Here is a 23776-nt window from a genome sequence, read left to right as displayed (position 1 = left end):
GTTTTTAAGTGTTGCTAGGGGTATAGGTACTTTTAATGTTCCATTTGTACTTTTCACATTATTGTTAGTCATGAATGTTGTAGTATTTTCTAAAAGCTGGATTAATATCAGTGCAGTTCTTTTGTAAAGATAAACTGACATGCTTTTTAAAACGCAAAGGAAAACTTTTTCACAGAGACTTTTTGTATTTATCTGAATCCCTCAACATGTCTATATACAAAGGCTTATTCTTTTTTTTTTTTAATTCAATCTCTCTGGAAACTTGTCAGTACATGATTAATAAGTGCCATGAGGTGACTAGACACTGAAACTGTCCTATACTGTAGTGGGTTGCAAGTTCTGTCTTCTAAATGATTTCATGTGTGGAGTGGATTTCTCTGCTAGCTTCGTAATTAATGTGACAAAGGAGATTACATTTTTTACAAGTATTTACAAATGGAATTAATGTAGAAATTCCATATAAATAAAACTATTTATGTCAACATTAATTCAATTTGGTAATCCAACACGGTGATATAATTATTTTTCTGTAGATATAAGGTCATGAAATAAAATTACCTTACTGCGTAAGAAAGGAGGGGAATGGGAATATATACAAAATAGAAGTATTCAGGTGTATACTAAACTATCTTACTTGTTAACAGGTAGTTTATTGGATATGGTGGTATGTCTGTCCACAGTCTGTTATACGCTTAAACAATGATAAATTAACCAGAATCTGTTCTGACTTGAAGAATGCTTTCCTAAAGGCATTGATGAGTCAAGAACTGTTCCTCTTTAAATGGCGGGGCAATGATGATCCGAAGTATGTTTAGAGTTTGAGACAGTAACAGTCCCTGTTCAGTTCATGAGCAACGAATCCTCAGTACTGCAATAACAGTAAAACTCCTTAAACACACACTGTTCTAAGCAGAAACTATGACATTCTGGTTGTGCAGAGCCTTGAACTCAGCAGGTTTTCAAGGATTCTCTGGCAAGACACCGGGCTTCATAATATAGTCCTATATTTTACTGGTGCCAGAAAGTTCTAAATGCAGGTTGCCGAGATTTAATTCTGTTTAGTCATGTAGCCTCTTCTCTGAAGACAAATTGCCAGGGGAGTAAGATTTACTTCTGACCAGCAATGCTTTTATGCTCAATAATCCCCCAATATAATAGAGGCTGTCAATCTCTTGCTAGAAGGATTGTATTTATATGTAACCAGGACAGATTGGATACCAATTCAAGCTCTGTTATACAGGGAAAAGTTTAGTGTAAATCACTATTCCCCATCATTATGCTTTGTCCTTATTTTAATTTTCGGCATTGAGTTTATGAGTTCAAACGCATTACCATGTTTTTACAGTTTTATTGTTTTTCACGTTTTTTCACATTTCATTGAAACTAAAAGGGACAGTAGAAACATCTCATTGTAGTTAGTCTATAATATATTTCAAGGAAACAAATGATTTTCATAGTGCTTCTGGATATTGAGTGTAAAGACTACTTAGTCATATGCAAAATAATATTCACACATTCTCCTATAATATTAGATTTTCATTTTGGTATTTTTGTATGTGTTTTCCTTTTAATTGCTGAAGCTGCTTGACTGTTAGGAGATAAGTGTTGGTGATCTCCCTGGTGACTTCATCCCCTTAGCTGGCATTAGCATCAGGGTGCAGGATGCCCTTCCAGAAGCTATTCAGGATTTGCTGACATCAGCCTTCATTCATGAGCACTTGCTTTGTTTAGTGATGGCACTAATATGAGGAGACACGTGAAGTGGCTTGGTTTATAGAAGAGGGCAGAAGAGGCATGGTGCTGTGAAAACATTCCCACACACACTAACGGCTCATTCACACAGAAAACAAGTAGGAGCCTTCAGTCCCTTCACAAAGCTTAACAAGAACAAACTGACTCAAGAATCCAGAAGCAGCAGTGTTCATATTCACCACTGGCTTATGCTCATAAACTTTCTGCTGACATTGACTGATAATATACATTGCCAGTCACAGCAATGGATTGCTGTGGGAAGTCTTTAAACTGGTTCTCTGTGGGTCTTCTGAATGAAATACTTATGATTTATTTGGTTATGTGTCCCATGGTGAAGCTCCCTTTTCAAATACGCTATAACAAAGTGACTTGCAGGTCCTGAACTGCTTTGGTCACAATAGGGAAGTTGTTGACAATATGCCATACTGTGATTTCTGGTCTTTCCTTTTTTTAAAGATCCATTTATGGAAGTTCAGAATTTAAGAATAAAAACATAATGCTATAGTCAGCTCTGGCTGGTTGTTTTCAAAAACCAGATGGCTTTAAAGAGATAATCAAATCCATTCTTTAAAAGTCATTTTTAAAGTCAACCATGTGATTCCACTATGAATATATATATGTGTATATATGTGTGTGTGTGTGTGTGTGTATGTATATGTATTTCTGTGTATATACATTCAACCCTCATTTTTCGTATTTCCAAAGGAAATGGGATATTTCAGATTGTTAGATTTTCCAAATAACTCAGGTTAAACCATTCATGTACCGGACTCTAATATTTTTAGTTTTTACTTAACTATTTTGTTTAAAAATCTATCTAAAAAGTATTTTGCCTTTTTTAGTCTTCTTTTTTAAAAAATTGTTTATTTTTATTGACACATTATAATTGTACATATTTATGGGGTGCAATGTGATGTTTCATTACATATCTATGTCAAACAATGATCCAATCAAGGCAGTTAGTGTATCCATCACTTCATGTATTTATCATTTCTTTGTGTTGAGAACATTTAAAAGACCTTCCTCTAGCTATTTTTTAATGTGCAGTATTTTACTGTTAACCCTATTCATCCTACAGTGCAATAGAACACTAGAATTCATTCCCCCTACCTAACTGTACTTTTGTAACCGTTGAGCAACAGCTCCCCATTATCTCCTCCCACCTCCCTTCCCCAGTGCCTGGTCTCTGGTAACCACTGTTACACTCTCGGCCTCTATGATATCAACTCTTTGTTTTGTTTGTTTGTTCATTTGTTTGCTTAGATTCCACATATGAGTGAGATCATTTGTTTTTTGTCTTTCGATGCCTGGCTTATTTCACTTAACATGATGTCCCCCTATGTTGTCTCAAATGATAGGCTTTTATTCTTTTCTAAGGCTGAATAGTATTTTATTGTGTATATATATATATATATATCACATTTTCTTTATCCATTTATCTGTTGCTGGATAATTAGACTGATTCCATATCTTGGCTATTGTAAAGAATGCTGAAATAAACACAGGAGTGCTGCTATTTCTTCAACACCCTGAACTCAATCCCTTTGTATATACACCCAGTAGTGGGATTGTTGGATCATATGGTATTAATAGTTCTATTTTTAATTTGTCAAGGAACATCTATATTACCCACTTAATAGCTGTGTTGCTACTGTGTTCTCTAATCTATATGTGCCCCTGACTTTTAGATTTATATCCATACCCTTTATTATCTGTACAAAAACTAATGCAGTACTAACCATGTTCAGGAAAAGATTTATAAAGTCAAAGGCAAATTTTACTCTAAAGTAGGGTTTCTTACCACTTTGGTGAAATCTACTGACTTCTCAGACTAATGTTTTAAAATTCATAAAATAAAATATACCAACTAAAAAAGAAAGTAATATATGTGATTTCTTATTAACAAACTAAATTTAAACTAGCAGTTCAATAGTTATAAAATTTCAATATAACAATGAATATAAATAGCATTTTGAAATATATACAAATAAAAATGTAAATAAAATGAAATTTAAAGTATTATTTTATAGAGACTACCAAAGATATTTAGGGATTGTGATTAATTAAAATTTAGTACTATTTTTTAAAAGGAAATATTGTAATACCTATAATGTGATATGGAAATACCTGTGATATCTATCAGTGAGAAAGTCCCAGGTATTGCTCCTACAACCATGGTTTCTTGCCTAAATTTATACTTGAAAAGTAATGCTTAATTTCAATTACATTTTTGCTTGTGTTGCTTGTGCTTTGAGGTCTTATTTAAAAAGTCCTTGCCCAGTCCAATGTCATAAAGCATTCCCCCTATGTTTTCTTCTAGTAGTTTCATACTTTTGGGTTTTACATTTAAGACTTTAATCCAGCTTTATTTGATTTTTATGCATGGTGTGAATTGGGGGTCTAGTCTCAGTCTTCTACATACGGAAATTCAGTTTTCCCAGCATCATTTATTGAAGAGACTATCCTTTCCCCAGTGTGTGCTCATAGCATCTTTGTCCAAAATCAGTTTGGTATAGGTGTGTTAATTTATTTCTGGACTTTTTATTCCCTTCCATTGGTCTGTGTGTTTGTTTCTATCCTAGTACCATGATATTTTGGTAACTATAGTATTATAGTATATTTTGAAGTCAGGAAGTGTGATGTCTCCAATTTTGTTCTTTTTGCTCAGCATTGTTTTGGATATTCAGGGTCTTTTGTCATTTCATAAGAATTTTAGGATTTTTTTAACTTATGTGAAGAATGTCATTGGTATTTTGATAAGGATTGCATTAAATCTGTAGATCACTTTGGGTAGTATGGACATTTTAACAACATTAATTCTTCTAATTCATGAACATGAGATATTTTTCCCTTTTGTGTGTGTGTGTCCTCTTCATTTCTTTCATCAGTGTTTTGCAGTTTTCATTATAGAGATCTTTCACTTCTTTGGTTAAGTGTATTCCTAGATATCTTACCTTTTTTTTACCACCAGGGTAAACTAAATTATTTTCTTGATTTCTTTTGCAGATAGTTCACTGTGAGCCTATATATATATATATATATATATATACCCTCTCTATACCCTCTCTCCTTTGTTAATAGACCTACAATTGTATACTATATTCCTTTAGGTGTCAAAAGCGTGCTTTTATGTTTACATACTTTTACTGTGGAACACAGAGTCCACATTAATACATTTTTGCTATTGTTATCTCTACCCACTCCCTTTTTAAATTCACATCTTCTAATTTATGCAGATTAGGGAAAACAGCTATTTATGCTTGTGAGAAGCACATCTAAATTAGGAATCAATGGAAAATAGATGGACATGTGAAGAATATTTGAACTGTTCACTTTGGTGGATGGAATTCACATATATCTTGGCTTTTTAAAGTGTATTCTGGATCCTCAGCCATGTTTCAAATCGTTGCTAGATAAAGGAAGCAACACTGGAATGCGTACAATCTACAGAATGTACAACTCCCTAGCTAGCTTGGTCTTACTGTCGTCAAATAAGGACTTAGTAAGTGGCCCTATAATTAGCAATTTATGCTGATTACAAAATGCCCCTGCAGAGTCAATGAGTGTACTTCTACCTGGCCTCCCACAGTGGTGCAGAATGTTGCTGGACACCATGCATCGAGGGGTTTGTCCTGCCCTGCTCCACCTCCCCTCCCCCTTTCCTCAGTACACACTATATTCTATGAAATGCTGCAACCCACATTCAGTCTGTGTGTGATTCTTCCTCTTCTGTTCCTTCACATATGGCAGTCTCAGACAATTACATAAGGAGACATATTATAGGGCATAACTGTCAAAAATGAAGAGACTAAGCTATGAATAAATATTACCCACTTAATAGCTGTGTTGCTACTGTGTTCTCTAATCTATACGTGCTCCTGACTTGTAGATTTACATCCATGCCCCTCATTACCTGTACAAAAAACTAATGCAGTACTAACGATGTTCAGGAAAAGGTTTATAAAGTCAAAGGCAAATTTTACTCTAAAGTAGGGTTTCTTACCACTTTGTCTGGTGAAATCTACTGACTTCTCAGACTAATGTTTTAAAATTCATAAAATAAAATATACCAACTAAAAAAGAAAGTAATATATGTGATTTCTTATTAACAAATTAAACTTAAACTATCAGAAGTTCAATAGTTATAAAATTTCAATATAACAATGAATATAAATAGCATTTTGAAATATATACAAATAAAAATGTAAATAAAATGAAATTTAAAGTATTATTTTATAGAGACTACTGAAGATATTTAGAGATTGTGATTAATTAAAATTTAGTACTATTTTTTAAAAGGAAATATTGTAATACCTATAATGTGATATGGAAATGCCTGTGATATCTATCAGTGAGACAGTCCCAGGTATTGCTCCTACAACTACGGTTTCTTGCCTAAATTTATACTTGAAAAGTAATGCTTAATTTCAATTACACTTTAGTGAAAATAAAGTTATATTTTCCTACACTCAAATTCACAGACCCTGTGTTAAGAATTCTGCTCTGATATGACCCAATTTTGATGGTTTTATTAAGTTTTATTTTCCCTCTGAAGCACCTCTTCTAGACTTTCTATTTTAAATATGAAAATACCTAATTCAAAAGATTTTCTTGCCTCTGTTATCCCCATGGAGATATTTGGAAGACATGTTAACTATTTCAGAAACCTACTATTTTCCCTTTCAGAAGTGTGCCTCATTACATTGAATTGAACAAAAGCAATATATTCCTTTAGATAGACACATATACATCTCAAGGTCACAGTGTCAGGATTTCTCATTGCTGACATATGACTCTTGAAGGTAGAGCTGACCCCCACCTGGATCTCCAGGTATGGTTGCAACTTCTGCCTTCCTATATATGACTACTCTTGCTCACACTCAACAGAGCCAACCAGAATGCAACGATTGAACATAATATTGAATGTTAAGCTGTTCTAGTTTATTTTATAATAAAGTTTTTTGGAAACTTTGGTGTTCCATGATAAATAACAAATGGATTGTGGTAAACCTCATAGTACACAAGTGTGGTGACACTCCATGGTTGAGAACAGCTGTTCTACACATGGACACATATACTGTGAAATTAATGCTCAAACATTGTATCTTGCAGGCATAAAAACACCATTTAGCATTTATAGCAGAGGTACTAAAGTCAAAACCTCAGTGATTTGAAAGAGTTCATATTTTGCTTAAGCACAGGTTGGCAAACTCTTAATCTAAAGGGCCAGATAGTAAATATTTTTGGCTTTGTGGGGCATCTGGTCTCTACTCTGCCATTGCAGTATGAAAGTCAACATAGACAGGACCTAAATGAGTGAGTGTGGCTATGTTCCAAGAAAAACTAATTTATGGACACTGAAATTTGAATTTCATATAATTTTCAGATGTCATAATATATTATGCCTTTTGAAATGTTTTTCTACTTTTTAAATATATAAAAATCATTCTTATTTCATGAGCCATACAAAAACAGGCAGTGGGTTGGCTTTGGTCCATGGGCCATAGTTTGCTACTTCTACTGTTAAATATATTGTAAAATCAATAGCCAGGTAGCAAACCAATTAAGTAGGTTAATCTAGTTGGTAAGAACATCCAAAGGAGAGCTGTACTTAAAATAAATTTTAGCTAGAATGTGAGGTGAGGAAGTCTTTGACATTTTCAGATGATACCACATACAAGCACAGAATTCAAAATTATATAGGTAGAAACTCTCTTTGTCTGAAATCAATCAGGACCTTAATCTCAAAGCTAACAGGTAGGAGGCATTAATTGTGTGTACACATTGCAGATTGTGCTGCATCAAAACATGTGGAAGTGTTATGGGAGCAAATTTGTACAGCACAAATTTAGAATTTCTTTTTTTTCCCCTTGAACACCTAATTAGAAGGAATATGGTATTTATTTACCTTTGCCAGAGTTACTAACATTCCACTATTCCCATATAATTATTTATATTAGCAAGAACAAAAAAGTTTAAATACCTAGGTCTTCTAAATCCATGAAAAATAGCTTCATTACTGCTTATTAGTGGCAGAATTGATTTTCAGGGCATTTTTGCAGGGAGAAAAAACAAAGACAAATTAAAAGAAAGAAAAAAATCAGAAGGAGGGTGGTAGACAGTAGCAATATGGTGTGGGTATAGACAAATCCCTGTGATTCATGGAAAAGTTAGGGCTCACAGATTAACTCTGTCGTGAGAAAGTGTTTCATTTCTTATAGAATAGTTCCTATCAACAAGCTTCAGATCACTACAAAAATTAGCACGAAATTTCACCTCTTTAGGAATCAGGCAGTGCAAAATGTATAGCATTAAATGTGAACTCTAATCCTGTGGTAGTGGTCATGGTGGTGGTGGTTGTTGTTTTATAAATATCACCAGGCACATCTGGAACTTTAGTGCTTGCCACAGTGTCGTTTTCTGGTTGACATATATCTAAGAAATGCGTATATTAACACCCAGGCTATAGAGCCAAGCACATTTTAGTGCCGGCTACAGCTGAAAGAATATGTTTCCATTCCTTGTCCATCTGTTCTTGGCAACATAAATTTAAACTAGAAATGCAGAATAAGTTTCATGAGAAATAATCTAAATAAGATTTAGAACAGCAAGGTGGATGCTCTAAGTTATTATGACTTGTATACATTTGATTTTGTAGCTGTAAGATTGCTTTTCCTTGCAAGTAATCTCATGCTGCAGGTAAAGTTAAAAACTAATAGTATTTTTTATCATTAACTTAAAAAATATAATGGTTTTGTCACATGTTCTAAATGCTATATTAAATTTTGTAATGATCTTGGGGCTAATGAACTTTGAGATTTCAAAGCACTATTTGCCACCATACAGCTGAACTACAATGAAAAGGAATCATTAACATCTCTGCTCTCCACGCTAAAATGCATTCATTAATGAGGAGTAAGGGCTTTCTGTACAAAATGGATTCCATGCAAAACAGATTTGCTTGTTTTTTTATGAGTCCAATTTCAGCTATGACCAGCTATTATATAATTATCTTATGTCATAATCATACCTCCTACTATATGCTAACCCCCCAGCTTTTTCTGCAACTAAAACAATATGAAATTATTTACTTACATTTGACAATACACAAAAGTATATAGGAATATTAAAATTAAAAAGAACTATGTATGTGTACCTAGACTCCTGCCTCCAAATCAAGGGTCTTGGCACTCTGAGCAGATAGGTGAGCAGATGGGCTCACTGTGTCTTGGGGCAGGACTCCTTAGGATTCTACTGATGTGAGTTTTAACACATGGTTTCTGAGTGCAAATCTGCAGGTTGGAAAGGGACCTTGAAGCTCATACAGTGTAGTGGTGGTGGTGGCTGTTGTTTTGTAAATATCACCAGGCACACATCTGGGACTTTAGTCCCAATCTCCATCCCTATATAAGAAACATTTCTATAATTTTTTATAAAGTCTGTCCTTTTCATTTATCAAATGTAGCATAGAGCATCAAAGTTTTTGGTTCAAATTTTGTCTCTGTCACTTCCTAGGTATGTGAATATGAATAAAGTCATTAATGTCCCCAATTTTCAGCTTGTGTATCTGTAAATGAGGATGATCATATTTATCTCAAATTTGTTTTAAAAGGGAGAAAATGAGTTAAAATACAGAAAGTGATTAGTTCAGTGACCGGCACTTAGTAAACCCTCAATAAGCAATACCTCTTATTATTAACCCCTTTCTAATGTCCTCTGTTAAAAAAAATGATAATGATTGCCCTGTGCTAATTATCTAGTCTACTCCCAAACAGTATTGTGGTAGAATATTCCTTAACATTAGAAAAAACATTTTAAAAAACTACTATTATCTCTTGAACTTCTACACAAAGCTACCTATTACTGTGGACAAGTCATTCAATATTTTAGGGACTTAGTCTTCTAATTTGTAAAATGAGAAGCTTCAACGCCATGATCTCTAAGGTCTCTTGTACGGAGTAATTTAACAAAATCATGTTTGACAGCTTATCTTCATACTTTATTTATAGTGTCGAAATGTGTTTGCTGCCAAATGTCTGATGTGGGATATATAAATGTTCCATATATACATGTGGAATAACATTAAGTTTGTTGATGTTAAAAACTACTGGTATATTTCTTGGTATTATTTGGCTCAGAATGCATTCTTCCCATTTTGTTTTAGAATAAGCTGACAGCAAATCATTTTCCACAGAACCTCAAGGTTTAGTTAAAGTGAACATTAACTAAACCTAAAAGTAGGCCATCGTTTCATTACTTTTAGTTTCTAAGACAGAGAAGCTTTTTTTGTGAAGTGGTTTTCAGGTTTTTTGTTTTTTATCTCCATAATATCTAATGGCATTAAATTGTGGGTATACGCACTGTTACTGACAAAGCATCTATTTTCTTTCAGATCTGAGTGACCAGCTGCTGGAGGTGGTTGGCTTGGAAGGAGCCATGGAGATGGGGCAAATATACACAGGACTGAAAAGTGCTGGCCGGCGACTGGCTCAGTGCTCCTGCGTGGTCATCAGGTAGTTCTTTCTCTGTAACTGACAAAGGGATTTGACATGGCAGAGCCTCAAGATCATTAAAAGTGTGCAGAACTCTGATAGTGACATTTGTCTTAGTTGCACTTCAAATGTTCAGCTATTAATACTGATGTATTTCAAAGTAATGGAAACTGGCAGATTTTACAAAGTATTGGTTAGCTATTGCTTATCAGATTCACTGAAATCTGGTTCTCTCTTGTTAACTATCATGGACACATTGATGCATCAATTCTAACATGCAAATTTTATCCTTCCAAATTAGCTCATACTCATTTTAGTCTACTGAACCACCTAAATACTTACTGGGAAAATAGCCCCAAAAAAACCACAGTGGACGCACCACTGACTTAAATTCTTTCCTGAACTAAAGTGCCACATTGTTTCTGTAAAATTAAATAATGAATTTTTGCACAGTAAGATCTTATGTATGGATTAAATGTAAACCTTTTCAAGAATTTTTTTTCTAAAATTTCACCTGAAGGGAAAAAAAAAAAAAAAAGTCTATTTTGACCCTAAAGTGAAACAAAATATTGTAGCATAGACATAATTGATGTTATTTATTTGAAAATGTTGGTACTGGGAAATCTGGGACATGAAGTACCTTTTGCCATGTGGAGGTATGAAAGCAAGGAGACTGTAGGAATTCTGATTGTCTCATTAAACGTAAACACTGATGTTTTTCTTTTGGCATGGAGAATTTTTGTTTATACCATCACATTTACCATGAAGCTCTTAATATTCCTGTGACCAAGACACCTTTCAGGGTATTCATTAATAATGAAGAGTTGAAGCCCCTTTCAAAAGAGATAAATTTAGAGCCCAGCTATTACCAATTTGCCTTCCCTGGTCTCACTATCTTATATCTTGCATATAGTCTGTAGTGTAGAATATTTCAGTGTTAGATGTATAATGAAATATTTTCCTCCAGGACTAGCAAGTCTCTGCCAATGCAGATCGATGGGGAACCGTGGATGCAGACGCCATGCACAGTGAGTACAGAGTACTTGAAATGCTATGTTGATTTCATTTTGCCTTCCATATATGTATATTCCTATAACCATTATAAATAACCACAATATCTGATCTCCTTTTTTAACTTCTTTAGGACTTATCAGCAAATATCTTTTATTTTTTTATTTATGTGTCAGAGACACCACATTCAGGTTTTAGACATTACATGCCCTTGGCGATGATTTAGCTTTTGAATGTTTGTATTAGCCTAAGTATAGCTTTTAAATACCATAGATCAATTATAAAGACTGGAACTAAACAAAATATTGATATAGTTTTTCTTAAACTTTTTTGTATTTATTTTAGAACACCTTATGAGAAAATTATTTATGGGACCGTCAGACATGCATCTGTTCTTTTGTCTCTGCTTGGGGATTTGAAGATTTTCTTCCCCATAGTAAAAATACCCTCTATTTTTTTTTTACCATAGGTGTTTTCTCCACAATCATATATTATTTAAATCAGACATTTTGCCCCACCCCAAAATTTCAATTTTCATTTGTGTGGTGAATATTTCATTGCATTTCAAAAACATGCTGTGAGTTGCTTTTGGTACTGGGCATAGAAACACGAACAAGATTAACAATATAATTGTGTTCAAGAAACTAAAATTCTGATACTAGGACACTAAATGAATATGTAATAAACAAATATGTAATAAATATAACTTCAGATTACAAGAGTTATGAAAAAAGTAAGGTGAAATAACAAAGAGGAACTGGAGGCAGAATGGTAAATACTACCTTAGATAAGTGGATCTGGAAGCCCTCTTTGAAAGGACACAGTCAAGAGCTCAACGTGTTGAAGAAACAGTAAGGAGAATGGTGTGACCAAAGCTACTAGCATCACAGGGAGAATAGTAAGAAGTAAAGTAGAAAAGGTGGACGGGGATAGATCATGTAGAAAAAATGATGGTAAAAAGTTAGTATTCAATTCTTTCATTGTTAATATTTCAAAATATTAAGGGAGTAAAAATGTTTTAGATTACATGGATCATTTTTGTTATGCTTGAGTCCTGGCTATAGGTGTGCAATACTATTGCAGGCCTTAAACATCATCTGGTTTACATTATTAAAGTTCACGTTGGCTGCTCTGTGGAGCATGGATTTTACTGATTGCTGATGGGGAAACAAGTCTATCCCAGTAGTGTGGGCTTAGGCAAGGTTGGCATCAGGGAAGGAAAATGAAGTGGATGGATTTAAGCTACATTCTGGAGGAATAATAGGAAGAATTTACTAGTACTTACCTGGGGGTGGAGAATGGTGGATCAGATAAAACAGCTGAATTGAAGTTAACTCTTACTTATAAATTATGGTGTCATTTACTGAGTAAGTTAGCACTGGGAGGGAAACTGGTTAGAGAGTGATTGATAGGGGAGGGTCTTAATCTTGCACAAGCATTGTACTAAATGTTTATGCTATATGTGAGTATTTATCAAATATTCACACAAACTCTAAATAATGAATATTGCCACTTTTCAGCTGGAGAAAAATGAGACTTTGGGAGGTTAAATAACATATTCAAGGTCAGGTATGGAGCAGATATGGAATGAAAACCCAGGACTCTTTAATTAAAGCCCATTTTTTCATTAACTATTTTAAACAACTTTAACTACAGATTCCAAACAGCACAGATTAGCATGCAAAAGGGAATTCTTAATTTTACCTTTCTAATGGTTTTATTCTGAAGCTCTTGGCTCAAATTTTGTGTACAGCACATAAACATAACTTCTTGTTTGTTTGTTTCTGGTATATACCTTTTAGCTACCTGTTCTCCATGGTTTTTTCCTCCCTCTACCAGAAGGTATACACTTACATCTTGTCTGCTATCTTCACTTTCCAAATGATACTTTTAAATTCATGTTATTATATTTGCATGGCTGTCAAAGGTGTTGTCTTTGTTCGTGGTGTTGTTAGTGGTGACAATGGTGGCAGTGATGGTGGTGATGTTGGTGTTGCTGGTGTTGATGGTCAGGATGGTGGCAGTGGTGGTAGTGATGGTTAAGATAGTGGTGGTAGGGTAACAGTGGTTTTTGTGGTGATGGGAATGGGGGAAAACTAGTGGTGATGGTGGTGATGGTAGTTGCAATGGTGGTGCTTATGATGCAGGATGGTGGTGGTTGTATTTAATAGTAGTATTCTTGCCTCTCATGAAAGATTACTTTTCATCAGCCTTGGTGGCAAAGAGAATAATAAGTAAAACAAAAATAGTAAAACCAAATACCCCTATAAGTACTCTTTGTATTCTTTGGACTCAGGGAGAAAGGGTGTTTAGTCCCTAAGCCACATTTTGAGTCAAGAAGCAGGAAGGGCTATGATACTATCTAACATTTAGGTTCTTAGTATGTGTCCTGTGCAGTTGGAGACACTTGACCTGTGTCGACACATTTATTTCTCACAGAAACCCTATGATTAGCCTCATTTTGTGAATGAAACAACTGAGGAAGACAAAGGTTAAATAGTTTGTTTGATTATGCACAGCTAATAAATAGCCGAGAAGAAATTGAAACCCGGGCAGCCTGGCCTCAGTGTCTGCCTCATCCCTCCTCCCCGCTGTGGATCTCACCCTGAGAAGGGCTCAGTGCCTGCTGGAGATCCCCTGCCAGAGTGTGACCTTTGCTAACCACTGACTGCCTTTCGCCAGCTTTAAAATGTCTGTCTATCGATATTTAATTAGTGCTTTAGAATAATTTCAGCTTCTTTCACATAAGCACTTTTAATAATACTTTTGTTAACTTTTCTTTCAATCAGTAATGAGACCACTCATTTCTCTACTAATTATTAAATTAGTAATAATTTTTATGTCATTTATGTTTAATTTTCTTTTTTTGTAAACTCATTCATTTAAAACATTAATTGTAGCCTACAGTGGGCCAAGAATTATACTAGACTATAGCTCATTATTTTTATTACATTCTGTTATACTCTACTTTTCCTAGAACCTCATGGGGTTCTAGAACTTATTACACTTTTACTGAAGAGAATATTTGGTGTTCATAGCATTGGTATGGTTAACTATAGAGTGTTTTTTGTTTCAATTGAATAACATTTTTTTCACTGAACATAAGAATTGGTAGAATGTTAAAATTCTCTGCTGAATCTAGATATCTGTAAGCTGATATTCAATCTATGAAGGAATTGCTCTAAATATAATTTTAGAGAAGAGAAGCTGTTTTTCTTTAAGTGGAATATGTAAAATGGAAAGGCAGGCAATAAATGTGTCTTGATTTTTAAATCAATTAATGCTTTCTTAAAAATCAAGGTAATGTAAGTTCTGGAGGTGGATGGTAGTGATGGTTACACAACAATACAAATATATATTTGATACCATTGAACCAAACACTTAAAAATGTAAGTCAAAATGGTAACTTTGTGTTACATATATTTGATCACAATAACAAAGTAATTGAGAAAAAAGATCAATGTAATATTTATTTATAAATTTCACCAATCCTGAGTTCAAATATCAGGAAAAGCAAAAACCAAAAAGCTTGAAAGTAATGCTTCAAATATGTACTTTGTAATTATTTTTATGATCTTCTAAATTCTGTCACTGTAGAGCAATCCACAGAAATTTGTTAAGTGCTGCTGTGTTCATTGTTTTGTAATAATCACTGCGTTAACACAGAATGAGTTTTAGCCACATAACTATTGATAATGTTAACAAGCTTATCAAACTGAAGAGAATATTAATTCTAGAAGAATGTATGTTGAAAATAGTTGTAGAAGAGCCTGTCTTTAGGCTGGACTCCAGAGCCTATTTTCTCCTTTCTAACTAACTATTTTTCCCCCTGACCCTTCCTCCTGAGCACATAACACTGTAGTCAATATGTTCCTATTATGCGGGGAAAGAAGAACAGTTAGGGGTGGGTATTAGAATGACAGCATTAGGGAGGATAGACTAGGTCAGATTCCCTTTTGTATCTGTACACCCAGCACCCCCTTACCAACCATTTATTACAAGTGATAGGTGTCCAGTAAAGTTTCATTAAGTGAGAAGTGTCTATACAAAGCCTTAGGAACCTCAAATTCAATATAACCAACATAGTCTCAGCATTTGCCTCCCCATATCCCTCCCACCCCAAGTAATAAGGTCATCTTATATCCTAGATCTGCAGTTCTTCCCTATACTTATTGGGCTAGTAAAACCATTTTGCACCCTGTGTTTCTTAAGCTACAACTCAGAGAGTTATCCTATATGTCTCTCTATACCCTCAAATCCAATGAACACGTCCACCTATTGATAAGACTATTTCTGGAATCTTTTTCTTTCTTTCTATCCCTCCTACCGCTGTCTTAGATTTGGCACATTTTATTTCTCTCTCACTCCCGGCAAAAGCCACATCAATATTTCCGCATCTCCATTTTTGTTGCATTTAACTGCATTCTTCATATTGGCACCAGAATGGTTACTCTAATCCCCCCATGACACTCTTCTACCTAAAATCCTTTAATTACTTTCTATCTCATAAAATATAATTTGAGCCAGGTTTCCTCTTTCACCAATATCATCATCTTTTACTTCATTTTTATCTTTTCATCCACTTTTCCCTCACGTCCAAACTTTTCCTCGTCTTCACTTGAGTAAAACAACTCATCCTTTGAGACTCATTCTTTGCTAACCCTCCTCCCTAACTCCTTTCCTGTGTGTGCCCCGCTCCACTGCCTCACCCCCTCCTTCTCTCCAAATAGCCTCAAAGCTCAGCCTCAGTGGTTGACAGCTTTATCAAAGCACTAACAGCATTACATTGAAGTTTTCAGGTTGTATGTCTAACTCCTCGTAGACACAAGCTTATTGAGGTCATGAACCATGATTTTGGTCATCTTTGGACCCTCAGAGGTTAGCACTGTGCCTCACACATAATTAGATTGCCAATACCAAGTACATTTTTAATTTGCAAATTTCTCAAATACTTCTCGGGGTAGTAAAACATTTAAAAAAAATGTTTTTTACCAAATCTTTCACTGAACATAATGTAGGTTGGCTAGCAATTCATTCACATATTTTTCATATATAAATACATGTAAAAGTTATTTTGAGTTATCTTTATTCATTATATTCTCAAAGCAAAAAATTTGAATGTATCAGAGAAGAAATACTTCCTCAACCTCAAAAGATTTTGTCCTTCTGTTTCCTATGTGATACAATGAAACTTCTCTGGGCCACTTCCCTCTGTATTATCAATTGTATATTCATTTTATACATTCTAAAGTCTGCATTCTGTTAATTCTCTGAAATATTAATAGGTACGTATTAGTTATTACTTGTGGTATATTTATGAAAAGTAATGCCAAGGAGATTTTAGTGCAATATCACTTGGGTGTTTTGTTATGATTTAAGAAAGAGAAGATTCCTAAAACTTTCTTCTATGTGGTAGAGAATGGAAAGAAAGTCATGAACCAGATCATAAATTGAATGGTGAAATGACCATAGGTAAAATAGGAAGACTCTTCAACGTGATAGCTGAAGGCATAGCAACTTCTTGAAGGCATTTATATGTCTTTTGGTCTCCCTTTGCCTTGTAACGTTCCTTTCCTGGTAAAATACCTGAACTTGCTTGCTTAATCCTAGGTCACAGCTACCTTCAACATGCAATTTAGCTTCGAACTAGCACTCAGCTAATCTCTGCCAGGTCTGGTAGTCTTGCTGTCTTAAGTTTGATTCTTTGCATTCCTGGGTACCGTAAGAACACCTGGTGCATGCTGCCCTGATTTCCACCTGTGAACCATTCTAGGAGATGCCATTTTTTACTTTAATGCAAGTTCCCCTCCCTGGCACCAGTACCTCCTTGACTTGGGTACTGGACACTTGCTTTGCCTTGTCTACTCTGTACTAGGAAGACCGGATCTTTCCCCCATTGCCCTAGCCATGCAGTTATCTGGTATTTAGCTTCAGTTTGACACTTGTTTTTACAAATTCTAGCACAATTTAAAAATGAAAACTCTTTAAAAGGAGAAACAATGTTCTGGGGGCTATTAAATGTTTTGTTTGTGTGTTTGTTGTTTCAGTTATTAAAATAATCATTCTTTAAAAGTGTTATTTAATCTTTAATCACTTGCCAAATACAAATTAATCTCAGGCCATTACCATATAAAATGAAAGATTGTATAAATTTAAGTTTTTCCAGATCATCACATTTAGTATCAGCTTAATGAAGATTGATGGATTTTTCAAGACATTCAAATGGCCTGGAGATTTTTGAAGGAAACCATGGTAACGATGCCTAGATACGATGTTTACCATGCTTACCATGTACTAGTTTCTGTTCTATTATTGATAGTCATTCATTGCTTATTTAATCCTCACAACACTAAGAAGTCAGTAAAGTTATTATGATTCCCATATCATTACCAAAAAAAATAAAAAAATAAAAAACCCAAAAACTGAAGCCAGAGAGATCAAGTAACTTGCCCAAGGCCACACAGTATGAGGTAGAAACAGGCCATTGGGTTCTAATCTCTTACTTATGATCCTATGCTGCCTCACTCAGTCACTCTTCAGAACCATAGTGTATTTCTAATATTAATAATCAGCTAAACTCTATCATTTAAAACAGAAAGCAATCCATTTTGAGCTTATTTTTAATTTTAATTTTTATTTAATACATTATAGGTTGATTCCTAGTATAGCCAAAGCTGTCTATCATATTGCTGCCAGAATTACTACTGAACAACACAACTAAGATAATCTTGCTCCGCTGATCTCATAATTCAATTCCTCCTCATTTCACATAGAAACAGTTCAGAATCCTTGTCACGGCATTAAATTATTCTCCCAAGGCTGGCACCAGCCTGCCATGCTTCATAGGGACAACTATCCAGAGACCTTCTGTGCGTACTGCTTCCTTTTGTGCCTAATATCCCCATTCTCTATTTTCTGCTTTAGAAATAAATTCATTTTGGCCTCCAGGGAGGATACAAGGCAAATCTGTGACTTCTTCCAGCAGTTCTCTAGGACCCATGGTTGCATTTCTTTCATCTAATCTTACCTCTGGTTTATTATTTTCATATATTTGATTTCTTTTTCATTTTACTCAGATTGCCTGAATTAATTATTCTATCTATTGGGATATATGTTTTTTTATGTTACATCAAATCTTTCTGGAAGGCAATGGAATATAAATACATACAGACTAAAAATAAAATAAAATCTCCTCCTTCAATGCCAAGCTTAGAAGCAATTTCCTCATGAAGCCTTTTTAACTTCCCATCTGTCTAAAATATTTGCCTGATCCTTTGTACTCCTGTGACTCTTTGTTGATATCCACTTAATGGCATTCCAATTCACAGCCTTGTATTTTGGCTACGTATGCATGTGTCCAGCTCTTCTGACTTAATTGTAAGCATGTTTTGTCTTTAATTCACCTTCATACCTTGCATAGTGTCTTTTACATGATCTGGTTTCTGATGAGAAATCCACTGTCATTTTAATAATTGCTTCACAATATATAATGTGTCATTTTTCTCAGGCTGCTTCCAAGATTTTTTTCTTTGTCTTTAGTTTTCAGGAGTTTGATTTTGATGAGTCTGGGCATGGATTTTTCGAGCTTATCCTGTTTTAGTTTCACTGAGCTTTGTGAATCTGTAGCTTTATGTTTTGCCTAATCAGGACATTTTCAGTCATTATTTTTTTCAAATATTGATTTCCACACCACATTCTTTCTCCTCTCCTTCTAAAACTCTGATGACATGTGTTAAACACTTTATGTATTGTCTCATAGATCTCAGATTCTGTTTGTTTTTTCATTTTTTTTTCCTTTCATCTTGGTCTTTCTGTGGTTAGATTGGATAATATCTACTCATCCATACTTAAGTTCACTGACAATTTACTCTCTTATCTACATTCTGTTCTTGAGCCCATCCAGTTAATTTTTTATTTTGGTCATTGTGTTTTGTTTTCCAGGGGCAAAATTTCTGATTGGGTCATTTTTTAAAATAACATCCTCTATTTCTCAGCTGAGACTCTTTGTCTTTTCTTTCATTTCAAGAGTATCTGCCATTACTTCTTGTAGCATGGTTATAATAGCTGCTAAATCCTTGTTTGTTCATTTCAACAGTTGTATCATCTCATGGTTTGCATCATTGGCTGTCTTTCCCTTTGTGCATTTTTGAGATTTTTCTGCCACTCCATATACTGAGAAATTTGGGGTTATAACATTTTAAATGTCATGTTATGAAACTCTAAGCATTGTTTGATTCTTGTGGGAAATGATGATTTATTGTTGTTGCTATTATTATTTCAGTAGGTAATTGACTTTGTTAGATCTGTCTTCTGTGAGTTATGGTTCCAATATCAGTACAGTTTTCAAAGTTGTTCATTGTCATTCAGATTTATTTTTCATATAAAAGATCCATAGGCCTGTCTGAAAACTTGATGATGGTCTACCCAATGTCAGTTCTCAAAGTCATCAGTATGCTTTTGAAGGTCAACTCTATGCATACACAGTTCAGGGGTAAACTCAGGAGATCATACACAACTTTATGGGATAACTTTCTTGAGCCTCCTCCTCTCCCTTGATTGATATGATATTTTTTGACTCCCAGGATTCTCTTATAGTTCCTCTGGCTAGTTATCCAAGGCTTTAGTTTTCTTGCTCTGCCATGTATTTCCTGATATAGCATCTGCCTCCAGAGCCATGTGGTAAGGGAATAGAGAGGGAAAGAAGTACAAAGATTTCTCCCCTTATGCTTTTGGGCCCATAGTTCTCTAGTCAGAGAAAAGGTTTCCATTGGAGTTTTAGTCACCTGTCAAGGAATTGCCAAGGGACTGGGATTGGAGAGATTAGGTGGGGAGAAAAACAAAATAGGATATATTTCCCACTCGCTCTGACTTGTAGGGCCCTCTTTTCCTACTCCTTGAACCAGCAAGACAGGATTTTTCTTGGAGCTTTCTATCTGTACATGGTATACAGTTATAGTTTTTGGCCTGCCTTTAAGTCCAGGACAAGAGATACAAAAGGAAAGAAGGGGAAAAAAAAAGAAACCAGAAAACTCATCACTAACTTTGTGGCATCTCATGATCTGGTTTCTTCCTCAATCTACCTGTTATTATTTACATTTCAGCAATTTCAGATATCTGTTCCACGTAGTTTTTCCAGGGTTTGTAGTTGCATTCAGTGGGGGAGGTAGAGTAGAGTGTACTTACCCCTTCTTGAGTGAAACTGGAACCTACCCCCTCCCTTTAAATTTTATTATTTATACCTATATTGAGATCCCACCAAAATCTCTCCATCGGGTTGGCATATTATTGGCCAGAAGTGCCTATCTCCTTAAAAGTTTATTCATCATTTCCATATCTCTTAGAAAAATACTAAATAAGTATGCCCTAAACTTTGAATTTTAAATCTCATCCATTTTGATAAAAATATCACTTTTTTTTTCCATTCTTGTGTCCTACTTAAGTAGTTTGAGACAACACCTATCTTATTGTTTGAGAGAAAGTAATTGACCAAAAAAGCATAAATTGCCTACTCACTTATAAGGATAAGATTAAGGTCTTATATATTTCTCTAGGCTAGTAGGCCAGTGATGATGTGGATGACTATGTGGGTTGTTTTTATTTTTTATTTTTTAGAGACAATATCTCACTCTGTTGCCCGGGCTGGAGTGCAGTGGCATGATCATAGCCCTCTGTAACCTTGAACACCTGGGCTCAGGTGATCCTCCCACTTTCCCACCTAAACTTCCTGAGTAGCTAAGACTACAGGCTCACAACACCACAGCCAACTAATTTTATTTTTAAGATGAGGTCTAGCTATGTTGCCCAGGCTGGTCTTGAACTCCTGACCTCAAGAAATCCTCCAGGGGATATTTTTTTTTCAGAATACTTTGTAGGCAAACACATGCTAGAACTATTGCAAGTCAATTATCTGTTAATATGGGAGACTTTTAGACTGTGGAGGTGAATGTCCAAGGTCATGAAGCAAAGAGTTATATGACCAGAACTGCTCCTAACTTGTTTTTCTATTTCTAAACTTGTCATCAGTTCATTAAGCTTGTTTGCCTAAGGATAAAAAGTTCAGAGAGGAGGAAATACTGTGTTTTGCAAGCTTTCTGAAATGCAGAGTGGTGAGTAAAGGAGCACAGGTATAAAATGGGCAGCTAGGACAATGAGACTCCTTTACACTTTGACTTTCTGTCAGTTCTAACCTTAGCAAGTCCAACATAGGACATTTACACTTGAGAAGCCAAAGAAGTCATTTTAAGAGAAGATTGTTTAAATGGTCCTTTCAAAGGTCCATTCAATTTTGAATATCATGAAAATCCTTTCTATTTGGGAATACCATTTAAATGAGCATTTCACATAAGATTATATTAGAAAATATAGCATTATCTCCTGATCACTTTTTTCATTATTTATGTGCTTATGTATCTCTCAATTATTAGTTCAAGAAACAATAAGTATTTTAAAGTCAACTTGGAACAGAACTATGTTTCCTAACAAGGAACTACTTAAGCCTAAATATAAACAGTACATGGTAAAAGATTTACGAGGGGAATAGGACAAATTTGAGAAGTAGAAAAATAGCTAGAATTTGCCTTTCTTTATGATAGGTGAGTCTCCTTTTACCACTACCTAAATTAACCGATCACAGACCTAGGGACTAAAAACAAATTAGAAGTTATGCAACTTTACCACTCTTTTGTTAAGCATCTTAACCACTTTATTAAAACTTCTGTTTACCAGCATTTTATTTAAAATCCATTCTAGGTCGTACTATTTTAAAAGTTATTTTGAGAAAGCTGGCATCTGCAACTGAAATAGTCAACTTTTCTAGCACTTTAGCAGAAATTCAATATAGTCTGAGGTTAAAAATATTTTTCACTCCTTGAAAGCAATGTTTTGTGGGATTTCTATAAGGAGGGAGGGATAAAAAACTGCTTAGAAAGATTACTGTGCCAAGTAAGTATATTTCAATGGGTAGACTACAGGAATGAGGAATCGAGTCCACGGTCTTGCATTTGTTGTGTCAGTGACATAATCGACATAATCTTCTTGAAATTATTTCCTTATTCCCAAAACCAGCCACCTTCAAATCATAAAAGAGTATTGAAGGGTTGTTGAAAATTACTACACACCACATTTAACAACACTAAGAAAGCATTAGTTATTTTATGGTGTATATTAAGTATTAATATAGACTAACTTCCCTGTGATCCTGAATCACAACAACAAAAAAGTTAAACCCATGTTATTTTATGGTGGAACAAAATTTGACATCTTTTTGAGATTTGGCCAAAGTGTTACAGAAAATTTAGCAGCAACTTTCATTGCTTTCCCATTATCATCTACAGATGGACTCATTATTGGAAAGGACACCATTTCACTATAATATTTAACATCTTTAATAACTACCTAAAAAGTCAATTATTTTTAAACTCACCCAGAATAGAATAGTGCTGTGAAAGTTATCTGCAGAGTTACCTAACTCTTGAATCTCCCAAGACCCTTGCATTAAATTGGATTAACTTTAAATATTATTAAATAATTATTAATACACCAGGTTGATTTCCTGGAAATTAGTCTTGTTTTGAAAATTTGATAAGAATATTATATTCTCATTAAAAATTACACAGTTATTGTAACTTAACCCTTGCTGACATGGTAGATATACCATTTTTAAAGAATCTTAAGGTGCTCTACTGGCTACTTTAGAAGGGAGGTAAAAAACCAACAAAGGAACAAGTGTATTTTTAGTGATGAAAGAAACGAGTAAATCATAAATTATCAGTGGAAAAATGCTTAACAGGTAGATGTAGGTAATGAATATTTTTCTGATGTGCCTAGAAATTGCATTTTGCCTAATATTTAAATACCGTAGAATAAGGATACCTGTTGAAGAAAGAAACACCACAGTTTGTATATTTCATGAGCTACAATTTTGATATTTTTAAGATTGTGAAAATATATTATCATGCAATTATTCATTTAAGTAGATGAAAAAATGCAGAAAATTATAAAGAATAAAACTTACTCATAATCCTTGCATTCCAAACCAACTATATTTAGAATTTAATTTCTCAATTTATTTCAATGCATAGGTAATATTGTTCTGTTACCAAACAGGGTTGAATTAGTCAACTTGTTTTTTTAACTTAACAATATATTGTAGACATTATTCAAGGTCAATACATTTAATTCTAAAACATTGCTCTCAATTATTGCATAACATTCCAGTATATGAATTTTACTGTGCTACATGTGACTGATCTGCTGTTGCTGGACTTTAAATGTGTTTCTAGATTTTCAAAATTATAATGATAATTTTAACATTTTATTGAGGCATAATTTACATACAATAAACTGCACATATTGTAAGTGTAAAAAAACAAAAAAAGAATAGAGAATTAAGTTTTTTGCCATCTTGAAACATACTTGCATAAGCAGACTACTGCTGTTCTTGTGAGTATGTTTTAAGGTATGAGAGGTAGTGAGACCCCAAAATCAGTTAAATAAATCAGTTAAAGAAAACAAACTAAAAG

The 23776-nt window shown here is 34.4% G+C and overlaps 1 protein-coding gene across 6 annotated transcripts in view; it reads left to right on the top strand.

The window, feature by feature from the left end:
- The window catches only part of DGKB (diacylglycerol kinase beta), a 643035-nt gene that overhangs the window by 603898 nt on the left and 15361 nt on the right, over positions 1-23776 (top strand). For all 6 annotated transcript variants that reach the window (XM_045565381.1, XM_045565377.1, XM_045565376.1 and 3 more), the window contains 2 exons: positions 10145-10265; positions 11212-11272. In XM_045565381.1, coding sequence (XP_045421337.1) covers positions 10145-10265; positions 11212-11272 — 182 coding nt within the window. The remainder of the gene's footprint in view (positions 1-10144; positions 10266-11211; positions 11273-23776) is intronic.

This window comes from Lemur catta, chromosome 11, assembly GCF_020740605.2.
Source record: "Lemur catta isolate mLemCat1 chromosome 11, mLemCat1.pri, whole genome shotgun sequence".
NCBI classification, from domain to species: Eukaryota; Metazoa; Chordata; class Mammalia; order Primates; family Lemuridae; genus Lemur; species Lemur catta.
The sequence above is the reverse complement of the archived record's forward strand: the minus strand, read 5'-3'. Positions and strand labels throughout refer to the sequence as shown.